At 38.7% G+C, this 11956-nt stretch overlaps 1 protein-coding gene across 1 annotated transcript; it reads left to right on the top strand.

Moving 5' to 3' along the window:
- The first annotated feature begins 8285 nt into the window (after window positions 1–8285).
- Window positions 8286–10949, top strand: myod1 (myogenic differentiation 1). The gene is made up of 3 exons (XM_030136739.1): window positions 8286–9024; window positions 9985–10066; window positions 10514–10949. The coding sequence occupies exons 1-3, from the start codon at window positions 8437–8439 to the stop codon at window positions 10732–10734; spliced, it is 891 nt and encodes a 296-aa protein (XP_029992599.1). The 5' UTR covers window positions 8286–8436; the 3' UTR covers window positions 10735–10949.
- Window positions 10950–11956: the final 1007 nt, after the last annotated feature.

Below are 11956 nucleotides of genomic sequence, written 5' to 3'. Positions count from 1 at the left end.
ATATATATATATATATATAGAGTGCTTTTCTATGAACGCACACTCAAAGGGCACAGTGGATCCATTATTCATTCACTCTCACATTCTCCCTCTGGTGGTGGTAGACTACATTTGTAGCCACAGCTGCCCTGGGGAAGATTTACAGAAGCGTGGCTGCCAATTCACGCCTACGGCCCCTCCGACAAAGGACACAATTGCACATGACTGGGACAGAACGGGATTCGAATTGCCAACCCTTCGATTAATGGACAAACCGCTCTACCATTTGAGCCACTGCCGCTGCCCTGCTCGACCAAGTACACAAACATTCTCATTTGGCGTTTAGATCAGGTGGATATGCAGGATGGTCCAAAAGAGCAATGTTATTCTCCTGGAAAAAGTCCTTCATCAGGCAGCTGTTGTAAATTGCAGCATTGTCCATCATCCAACATTTTAATGTATATTTTTATTTTCTTTATAGCAACTTGAAAGATCAAATATTGAAGGAGTAAACTTACCCAAAATCTCAAAATTGACCACTGCATGAAAAATTGATGTGTTTGCCTGCTGTGTCTCAACTTAAAAAAAAAAACAAAATGAACTTCTTCAAAAAAAAATCTTAAATTCTACTTTAGCAACTTCTCAGCAATCTCACAAACACACGAAGGTCAGAGTTCAGGGTCAAGAGCATGTAGGGTTTTGCCCATTGGCACTGCAGCGTGGTGGGGGAGGGGGTCAAATCCCCCTGGTTGGGTCCTTGTGGTTTCTGAAAATTACACTCAAGGAAAAAAGAAAAGCACCATTTTAATTTTCTCGATTTTTTTTTTTTTTTTTTTTTTTTTTTTTTCAGAAATATGACAGTTATTGCAAAATTGCAAACTACTGGAGAGAGATCGGGCCATTGGCATGCTCCGAGCTGGACGGACCAGATGGGTGTTTGGAGTCCTCCACTCTACCGTTGTACGCCTTACTGAGCGTTACCACACCACCAGCTCCTCCAATGGCCGTCCCAGATCTGGTCGACCACGTGTTACCACCGCTGCACAGGACTGTGCCAACCGGCTGTCACATCGCCATCACAGGTTTCGGTCGGCAACAAGAACTGCAGTCGAGACCAGTGGGACACATCACAGGCTAGTGTCTGCTAGAACCATTCGTAATCGCTTACGAGCTGACAGTATCAGGCTATATCGCCCATATGTTGGTTCAGCGCTGACTCCACAACATTGTCACGCTCGAGTCCAATGGTGCAATGCACATTGTCGCTGGACTTTGCAGAGATGGTCCCAAGTCGTTTTCAGTGACGAGAAAAAGTTCCAGTGCTTCAGGGCAGATGGCAGAGACTAAGTGTACAGTAGACGTCATGAGCGGTACGCTGAACCTTGTGTGCGCCGGTGGTGTGGTAATGCTCAGCAAGGCATACAACGGTAGAGTGGTGGACTCCAAACACCCTGGCTACAGCCCGTCTGCTCCGTCCAGCTTGAAGCATGCCGATGGCCCGATCTCTCTCCGGTTGCAGTAGTCGTGGCATTGTGGACAAATGTGTTTTTGCTCCATTTTGGTGTCTTTTTATAGGGAATGGTTGTGCACAATTGAGGAGAGGTCCAATTCATGTCTGAGTTTCACTCCTGAGCAGACAAGGGTGAGGAATACAAGAATACAGTTCTTATTGCGAATCCAAATCAATCAACCGGAACCAGGAAAACAATCATTTCATTTTGACTCAGAATAGTTCTGGACTCATTGTAGTTTGCAATTTTGCAATAACTGTCATATTTCTGAAAAAAATCGAGAAAATGAAAATGGTGCGTTTCTTTTTTCCTTGAGTGTATATAGATGAACAAGAATGAAGAGTTGATTTGTGGATCCATTTTTAAACTAAATTTATGATGTGAACATTATCTGTGAGACACAGAAGCTTCAGTCTGTAACTGCATTCTCCTTTTACTCACTCTGACCTCACGTTCCTCCCAAAACGTCCGACCATGAGGATTTATTTTCCTCCTGTGCAATCTGTCATTGTGTCAGAGCAGGTGTCTCTATCTCTACTTCTTTTTTTTTTCCAAATGGCAGAGATTTCATTTTGGAATGAAGCTCTTCATTTGGGCCAGGAGTTAGAGATATGACAGTAGTGAAGGGGGGGTTGAGATACCAAGAGGCTGGAGAGGGAGGGAGTCGAACCCCCTGGAGACCTGCCCCCAGCTCTGGCTTAAGGCCGGTCAGGGTGTACATTTCCCCTCTGAGTTCCGGAAAATTGTCGAGATTAATGCTGTGGCAGAAGGACGGTGGCGCTGATGGCGTTTCCAGATGGCCAACGACATCAGCGGTGGTGGCGTTGGCGCGTCGCAGCGTGGCCTCCGACCGCCGCCACGGGTTTATGAGTCGTGTAAAATCGTTTCAGGACTGAGGCCCTGGTCCACTCAGCAGCAGTTTGGCCCACCTTGTTATCCATCTCTCAAGTGCTGGGTACCTTTCATGAGTTTCCTGATTCATTTGATGAACTCTCAAACCTGCTGTTTAATGTGTATCTATCTTACAAACACGATGTTATAAAATATCTAAAAATAGCTATGAGACCAAATAATAGATATTTATCTCAGTTAGAAAATCACCACAAAAAATTAGGTCAAAAGAAGAAAATAAAATAAATTGGCATTTGTTTTGAAAACTTTGATCACTGAGCCCATTTATATGACCAGAAAAACCTGATAACTAAGACTAAGCAGATAATTGTAATATTCAGATCTTCAGTGTTTACATGCACTTCTGAAATACAATAATCGAAGAATTTTGGTTAGTATGTTTCAGTCCATTATCATATTTCGTTTGGAATGTGTACGTACATAGACTTCCTGTCATAGTCTTCCTCTCACGTTGTCACTTCCATGTTCTACTTTTTTTCTTTTAACACGTGAAGATGTAAAAGACTAAAATTAATCAGATTAATGTGTATACATGCACAAAGACAGAGTATCCACTAGATATCTAGATGTGTTAATCCACTGTTATCTGATAAAGCATATCATGTTATGTTGTTTACATGATCACTTGAATAATCTCATACTTCCAGAAATCAGATAATGATCAAATTCTTGGAAGCTGGGCTGTAGGTCAGATTCCACCATCTTATCGGCTCTGGAGATCCTTCTGTACCTGTTGAAGGAGGAGGTCAGCGTCCTGGTTCGACCTGAGCTAGCTGCCCTAGGACCACGGAGACCCTCACACCAGCGGCATGGTTAAGAGACACTTCCTGAACCCATAAGTGGATCACCTCAAACAACTGGGACACCAGCTAACCAGGGGCCACTGAGTGGACTACACCATCAATGATGATGAGGTTTGGGGAGTATGTTCTAAATGAGCTGCAGGAGGAGCTCACTAATCAACTGATCAGGTCAAAGGGAAGAACTGATTAACTGATCACCCTGGAAATTACACCTTTACTAACCAAAACTAAAAACAAACTACAGAACAAACAACCTCCCTAAGCTAGATAGCTAGATAGATAGATAGATTTCAGCTTCAACATATTTTATCACATTCTCAGACGGTCAGTAGTATAGGTTTGTCCTGGGCACTTCTGGAAAATAGTGTCGTGACTTTAGGAAGTTCTTAATCGTTATTACTCTGATTCAATTTGGGACTTGCCTGTTAATATAGTTTAGGACCTCCCTTCAGATCCAGTCATCTTTTTTTGGAGTAAATTCTGATAAATTTCTGAACATGTGAAGGCAAAAAGTTTATCTCTGCAAACCAAACCACAAATATAAACAGCACAGGACCACACAGCCAATACCAGCAACAACAACAACAACAACAACAACAACAACATAGCTTAAGATCAATAAACAAAATACTACCAGTCAAATAGATTAAAATTAGAAACTAATAATATAAAATATTTGTCTCAGTCTTTTGTAGATATGGTTTGGGCTTTTTAGACTGGCATGTTTCTTTTTGTACCAGCAGCAAGTTGAAATATGTGATTTAAAAAAAGGAAAACACCATTTGAATTTTCATCAAATTTAAATGCTGTTTTTGATCCCCTCAGAAAATATTTGTATATTTTCCTCAGTTTATACAGAATTATGCACATAGCTGCATGAAAAGTAGATAAATAAAAGCTAATAACAGAGAGAGAGAGAGAGACGACAGACAGACAGACAGACAGACAGACAGATAGATAGATAGATAGATAGATAACAATAATAATAAGCAGCCAAAAAAACTCAAACTAAATTGCCAACTACAGCAAACAAACATTGCACAATAGAACAACAATAAAGGACATTACACCACAGAACTCCACAGTTCCTCTGAGCAGACATAGAGCAGATGTCTACTGTTCTATTCCATCCTTATCTCGTCTTCCTCATCCTCTGTCCTGTTGCTACTCCTCCCCCTCCCCTTGAGTGCAGAGTTGTACAGTTTGATGGCTCTGGGAAAAAAAAAAGAGTTTTTAGTTCTGTTTGTTTTATTCCTGGAGAGGAGTATCCTGTGGCTGAACACACTCCTCTGAGCGCTGATAACTGTACAGAGGGTGACTGGCATCGTCCATGATGGACAGGAGTTTGGTGAGTGTCCTCTTCTCTGCAACTGTCACCAAAGAGTCCAGCCTCATTTTGACCACAGAGGCGGTCCACCTGGTCAGTTTGTCCAGAATGGAGGAGTGTTTTTAGATAGAAGAGGTCCACAGACTGATAGAACACCCACAGACTGATAGAACACCCACAGACTGGTAGAACATCCACAGACTGATAGAACATCCAGACTGATAAAACATCCAGACTGGTAGAACATCCACAGACTGGTAGAACAGCCACAGACTGGTAGAACATCCAGACTGGTAGAACATCCACAGACTGATAAAACATCCAGACTGGTAGAACATCCACAGACTGGTAGAACATCCACAGACTGACAGGATTTGGATCTGTTTGAATAATTAGTATTTTGTGATAAATTTACTTTAAATTGATTTTTAGGTAGTCTTAATTATTTTATCGACATTTTTCTAAAAGCTAGAAATACCATTTTGGAATTAACTACTTTCTTCTATTAAAACCATGACCACTTGTGGTAAATAACTCATTATGTACAGCAGTGAACACAACAACACTCTACAAAAAAATCCTTTTTCCAGTCAGCTGCTGTTTCAATGTCAGGTATCTCTTTATTTGCGTTTGTATATTAAATAGCAGGTAAAGGAACCCGTTTCTCTACTTGGATGATTTTGTTGGGTTTGTTTGGTCTATTTCAGTTCTGCTTAGTTGAGATTTTTTTTTGTCTCATTTTCCCACAATATATTTCATTTATTATATTAGCTAAAAGTATGCCTGTCTGGTTAGTATATCGTTCTGTACATACAACATTTAATTTAAGAAAATATAGAATTTCATATATGTTTTAACACTGCAAATTATAGTAAAATGTAAAAAAAAAAAACAAACAGGAATTTTATTCCTCTTGCCAACCGTTGATATTTTTTTCTTTAATATAAAATTAGAGTATCAAATGTACATTTATGTTAAATTTACTGTATTTCGTTCCTTTTTCTGTGATTAATGACCATTGATGGGTGCATATGTAATTGATTTCTTGCTTTTTTTGTTTTTGTTTTTTTTTTTCTTCAAATTTTGAGACAAATAAATTAAACTAAAGTAGAGGACACAGATGTACAATACATTTTGAGGGTTAAATTATGTTGATTTCACAACAAGAAAGTCGTATATTACTTTTCACCACTAAAATGTAACATCTGAAGTTGTCATTATTCACCATTTATTGAATATGTATTCTTTATTTTCCTATATATCCTTGTTTTCTGTGAAAGGTGAAGAAATTTAGTTTTTTGTTTCACGATTTTCCTACTATAACTGTACATAGCATCAAAGTTGTTGTGAACATGTAAAATAAAGTGAAAAAATATTTATATTTTGTGCAACTCTTACTTTTACTCTTTTGTTTTTTACATCCTTAATGCAAAACCCATATGTGTTTGTCAACTATACAAAATACAGTGTCTATTTCCTGTAGTGTAGAAAACCAGTAGAGCTAACAAACAGCAGTAAAACACATTAAGTGTAGATTTAGCTGTCATCTAGTTAGGCCTTTATTAAAAGACCTGTCAGTCACTTTTGATTGTGATAGTGATAATCCTTTAAGGAAAGTCTTAGAATATTTTCTCAAACATTTAAAGCAGTCACAGCTTATAACCATCTGTCACGTTTGACTGGCTGAGCTCAGTGGTAAATTCACAACCTGCAAGACTCTGCTCAGGGCATCAAACTCAAGGGTACTTGAGTTGGTTGTACTTCAGAGGTACAGATCCAGACCAGTTGATCAGGGTCTGGGTCTGCTCTGCAGCACCCCCCAGTGGCATCAGCCTCAAACTGCACCAATGAAACGTCTGGAAATCTTGTGTAGGTAGTGTGATAATAAATAAAATTGTTTTTAGTGTCTGTGGACGGAGCAGCAAGGAGGGCAGCAGGTCGGTGGATGTGAGCGCAGACCAACCGACCACAGCCACGACTAAAAATAACCTCCCTGACATTTAACTTGATTACTGAGTTCACACTTTAATGCAGTATTTACACTTTGAAATGGTCTTCAGCTCATTCAGATACAGGAAATATGAGCTGTGTGTGTGTCATTTCTGCTCACTATTGATCTGATGCACTTCTCAAGAATTAATCCAGACTTTTTTTGTGTAGGGGGGGGTCAGCTTCTTCTTTGACAAGATCTTTTATTTATTTTTAATATTGCAAATTAGGCCTATACCTCAGTGTGTCTCTTAAGTTAAACTAAATACCAAATGAAAAAATGATGTTTATTTTTGTTTGTTTACTGCTTTGGTTTGTCATTTTACACTTTCCATCTGACTTAAACCAACTTAAACTGGTTTTACTATGACTTTACACAACAGCCAATAGTTATGAGATCCAAGGTTAGAGGTCACAGCTTTGGACAGAAACATATACCCCTGGTATAAACCCTGCTGTATGATCTCTATTAAACACTATTACACGTTATATAATTTTCCCAGTTTAAAAATAAACTGGCTGTGAATGCAGAATTAGTTAAACTGCTATTAAACAACTGAATTAATTTTAAGTTTAGTTTCAGTTTAAGCCTAGATTAACTAATAACATTTCAATTTAGAACTGTTTACATTGGGCTGGATCAAATATTGCAAAAAATTTTTCTTGGTTGTAATTTTATACATTTTCCCAGTTAATAATATTTGACAAAAAACAAGGCATTTATCGTTACTTTATTAAAAAAAAAAAAAAAAAAAAAAAAAAAAAAAAAAGCACAAAAGGACAGAGTAAATAATGAAAATAAATATAAACATATAATAGTCAAACAGGCCTCACTCCTGCTGCCCATTCCACACATAACCTTAATCTGCTGTAAAAGTTATACTGATGCACATTATTAACCCTTTCATGCATGAATTATGAGAACCTTAGTCAAGATTTTTTTTTTTTTCTGGAGTGTTTTTATACCTCCTTAGGCATAAAAAAGAAAATTGCAATCAAGTTTTTTTTTTCATGGAGTTACCAAAATGTCCATGCATTTAATTTTTTAAGTAAAGAAATATGTATTTAAAACCCAATATCAGAAAGTAAAATGAAAACAATGAAATAAAGACATTTTTAAGGCTCCTAATTTGACGTTTTCTCACATTTTAACATACTCTAATGCTAGTTATTATCTCATATAATATGCAAAAAACAACTCTTTTTGTCTAACAAATAACAACTGATTTACACTTAAACATGTTACTGCAGATCAAGTTTATCAAGAACAGCAAAGTATGAACTGCAGTGTATTATGGGATGTTGCATAAGTGTCTACTGTGTTGGCTGATATGGAACTAAAACAACAAAACCTATGAATATACAAGAGAACAGCTGGAGAAGAACTGTCCACTGGAGTGACCACAATGCATGAAAGGGTTAAAATTTACTAATAAACAACATCTTAAGGAGACTGAGCCCATACAGACAGAAGAGGGAATCAAATATAGATTTAGAGTTGCATTAAGAACTAGTCTAGATGATATTGTTCGTCTTCCACGTGTGCTTGTCCCACTCCCACCCTGCTGCAGTATATTATCCTGCTCTTACTGCTCTGTTAGGGGTAATTGTACACTAATTACCGTGAAGTTGTAAACCCCTCCTGCTGCCAGCCCATTGGTCAGAGTTGGGGGACCATCACAGGCCGGACCCGCCTCCAGCTGATGTCCCAGGTATAAGAAGCTCCAGGTCAACAGCTGAGGACAGAACAGTTTGTGACAGGACTCTACATTCCCCCTGAACTCACCCACAACCCGCATTTCCACTCCAGTCCAGAGTTGTAGTTTTTTTTTTTTGTTTGTTTGTTTTTTGGCTCAGATCTCCTGCTGGATTTTTTTGTTTTTTTCTTGCTCTTGGCTGTGTTTGGGACTGAACCATGGAGTTGTCGGATATCTCTTTCCCCATCCCAGCCGCTGATGATTTCTATGACGACCCCTGCTTCAACACCAGTGACATGCACTTCTTCGAGGACCTGGACCCGAGGCTGGTCCATGTGGGCCTGCTGAAGCCGGACGACTCCTCCTCTTCCACCTCATCCTCCCCTTCCTCCTCTTCCTCCTCCCCGTCATCCCTCCTGCACCTCCATCACCACGCGGAGGTGGAGGACGACGAGCATGTGCGCGCCCCCAGCGGGCACCACCAGGCGGGCCGGTGCCTGCTGTGGGCCTGCAAGGCCTGCAAGAGGAAGACCACCAACGCGGACCGGAGGAAAGCGGCCACGCTGAGGGAGCGCCGGCGGCTCAGCAAGGTCAACGACGCCTTCGAGACCTTGAAGAGGTGCACGACGGCCAACCCCAACCAGCGGCTGCCCAAGGTGGAGATCCTGCGCAACGCCATCAGCTACATAGAGTCCCTGCAGGCGCTGCTCCGCGGAGGCCAGGAGGACGGATACTACCCGGTGTTGGAGCACTACAGCGGGGACTCCGACGCTTCCAGCCCCCGCTCCAACTGCTCCGACGGCATGGTGAGTTCACGGACCGACAGGTGTTTAATAAAAGAGTACAAGAGGGGGGATCCTGGGAAAGCGTGTCAATGTGTCCATAGGGTTCTCCGGTGCGTAAATACGCACGGAGAAATAGGTCCCTCAAAAGGAACCATTCGTTTTTTTTGTTTTTGTTTTTTTTTTTTTTTACCGTATTTAATTTACTTTTTTTCTTACCGTATTTAATTTACTTTTATACTGTGAATTCGTTTGTCCCATTGTGTATAATTTTTTTTTTTTTTTTTTACCGTATTTAATTTACTTTTTTTTTCTTACCGTATTTAATTTACTTTTATACTGTGAATTCGTTTGTCCCATTGTGTATAATTGTTTTTTTTTGTTTGTTTGTTTTTTTTTTTACCGTATTTAATTTACTTTTATACTGTGAATTGCGTTTATCCCATTGTGTAGAATTGTTTTTATTTGTTTGTTTGTTTTGTTTTATTTTTTGCTTTGAAATATTTTCTTAGCCCTTTTCACTTTTTAACCTGTTGCAATGAATAAATTTTACCTGAACCAGTTTATGTTTATGTTTCTTCTCTGCAAAATTTTAAATAAATACATTTTTTGTTATTACTGAAAGGGGAAAAAAAATGTTGCTGAAATAAGGAGACCAGCGGAAAATATCTGCGGATTTGAGACTTTAACTGGCTGCCAGAATCAGTATAGTTCGTGATTATTTCCTGTAATCAATTATCCGAAATAATGTATTAATCATTAATATTTCACGAGCTATTAAGAAAAAAAAATCTGAACATTTTATTTTAACATAAAAAAAAATTTGTTGATCTTAATTTATTGTCCTATTTTCAGAGGCCTACTGCTGAAACATTTACCCAACGTGTCTGTTATAAATAAAGGAACAGTGACCGGATTGTTTTCGTTGGTTTGTGTTGTAAAACATGTTTTCTAAATTATTTATTTATTTTATTTTTATCACAGACGGATTTTAACGGGCCGACCTGTCAGTCAACAAGAAGAGGAAGTTATGACAACAGCTCTTATTTCTCCGAGACTCCAAACGGTAAGAACCCTTTAAGTAGACACTGCTTACAATAACAGAAGCAGTTTATTAGACCAGTGACCATGTAATTAACCAATTCACCTTGGGTTATAAAACAGAACTGGTGGAGAAAGTCAGACAAGAGGAGCAATAAAAGCAGACTAATGAGGCCAACAAAACAATAAAATGAAATGTCAACCCCTCTGCTAGAATAAACCTTCAGGAAATACAATTAAATACACAAAAATCAGTGTCTTTATATGTAAAAAAAAAAAAAAAAGAGACGTTGGTAATTTAATGAAGATTATTTTAGGTTAGAGATTATGAATTAGGATTATTTAGATAAATGAGGCCTCTAACAGTTCTATCTGTTGCAGTAAATCAGAGTTGTTTTGAAGATTATCATGGTCAGAAAATAAAAAAATGTATATCCTAAACCATAAATTCAATGCATCCTGTCATGTCCAGGTGGTCTGAAGAGTGAACGCAGCTCGGTGGTCTCCAGTCTGGACTGTCTGTCCAGCATCGTAGAGCGAATCTCCACCGACACCACCAGCCTGCTGCCGGCCGCTGAGGGCCCGGCGTCCCCTCCAGCTGATCCAGCCAGTGAGACGGCAGCCACAGGGCCCATTCGGGTCCCTTCCCCCACCGCCAGCCAGGACCCCAACCTGATCTACCAAGTCCTATAGACCCTCACACACTTCTCACACTTATTCACCTGGGACTTAAAATCCAAACAGTAACTTATCCAGTTATGAAACACAGATCGCACAAACATGAAGTGACAGTAATAATCTCATATATCAGGGGTGTCAAACTCATGTTAGTTCAGTTCCACATTCAGCTACATTTGATCTGAAGTGGGCCGAATCAGTAAAATAATAACGTAATAATATAGAAATAATGTCATCTCCAAACTTTTTTCTATATTTTACAGTAAAAAAAGTCAAATTAAACAATGAAAATGTTTACATCTACAAATTTTCCTTTCAAACAATGTGAATTACTTGAACAAACTGAAAGAATAAGTGTAATTTTAGCTATATTCTGCCTCAGTTTATCATTTCCACATGTTCAATATAATGTGCAGATCACAGTGGATCTACAAATACACACATTTAATAACAGGCAGAATATTGTTAAAACTGCATTTATTTTTCTTAAGACATTTCAGATTATTCACATTTTTTGTGAAATTATACTTTGTTTTTAGTGTAAATACATGAAATATTTACATTTACTAAGAGAAAAATGTGGAGTTGTGAGTATTTATAGATTATTATGATAGAATTTTACTGGTCTGACCCACTGGAGATTGAATTGTTCTGCATGTGGAACCTGAGCTAAAATGATTGTTAATTTCTTAATATCTATTTTTGCATTTCATAAATTCATCCCAAGGGCCGGACTGGACCTTTTGGCGGGCCGGATTTGGCCCCCGGGCCGCATGTTTGACACCTGTGTCATATATGATGTCGGCTGAACTGAGTTTTCACAACCTGTTTGTAAATTGTGTAGTTTAATCCAGAACAATCTCAAGTTGCATTGCTTTTTTATTTTATATGATTTTATTTGGTATATGGAAGCTCATCATGAAAAGTTTGATGTGAAAGAGAAATCTTAAGGTGCATTTACTGTCCATGCTTCCAACTGCAACTCACTTTGACCTATTTTTTTAATAAAAGCTTCAAAATTTTTATACACTTTTATACGTCCACTAAACTCAATGAGCTGATAAAGACCATGAGATGCAGTTGGAAGCTTAGACGAACACCTTTAAATACAAATCTCAAATTTATCCATGTGTTAATTTATTTTCCTGGCAGAAATGGGCTTCTGTATATTATAGACACCCACAATCCTTGCTTGTAAAATTGAGAAACCCGTAGATGTAGATCAGAAACAGCGTGG

This window comes from Sphaeramia orbicularis, chromosome 6 (genome assembly GCF_902148855.1).
Source record: "Sphaeramia orbicularis chromosome 6, fSphaOr1.1, whole genome shotgun sequence".
Classification (NCBI taxonomy): domain Eukaryota; kingdom Metazoa; phylum Chordata; class Actinopteri; order Kurtiformes; family Apogonidae; genus Sphaeramia; species Sphaeramia orbicularis.
Note: the sequence above shows the minus strand (reverse complement) of the source record. Positions and strands in the feature narration are given on the sequence as shown.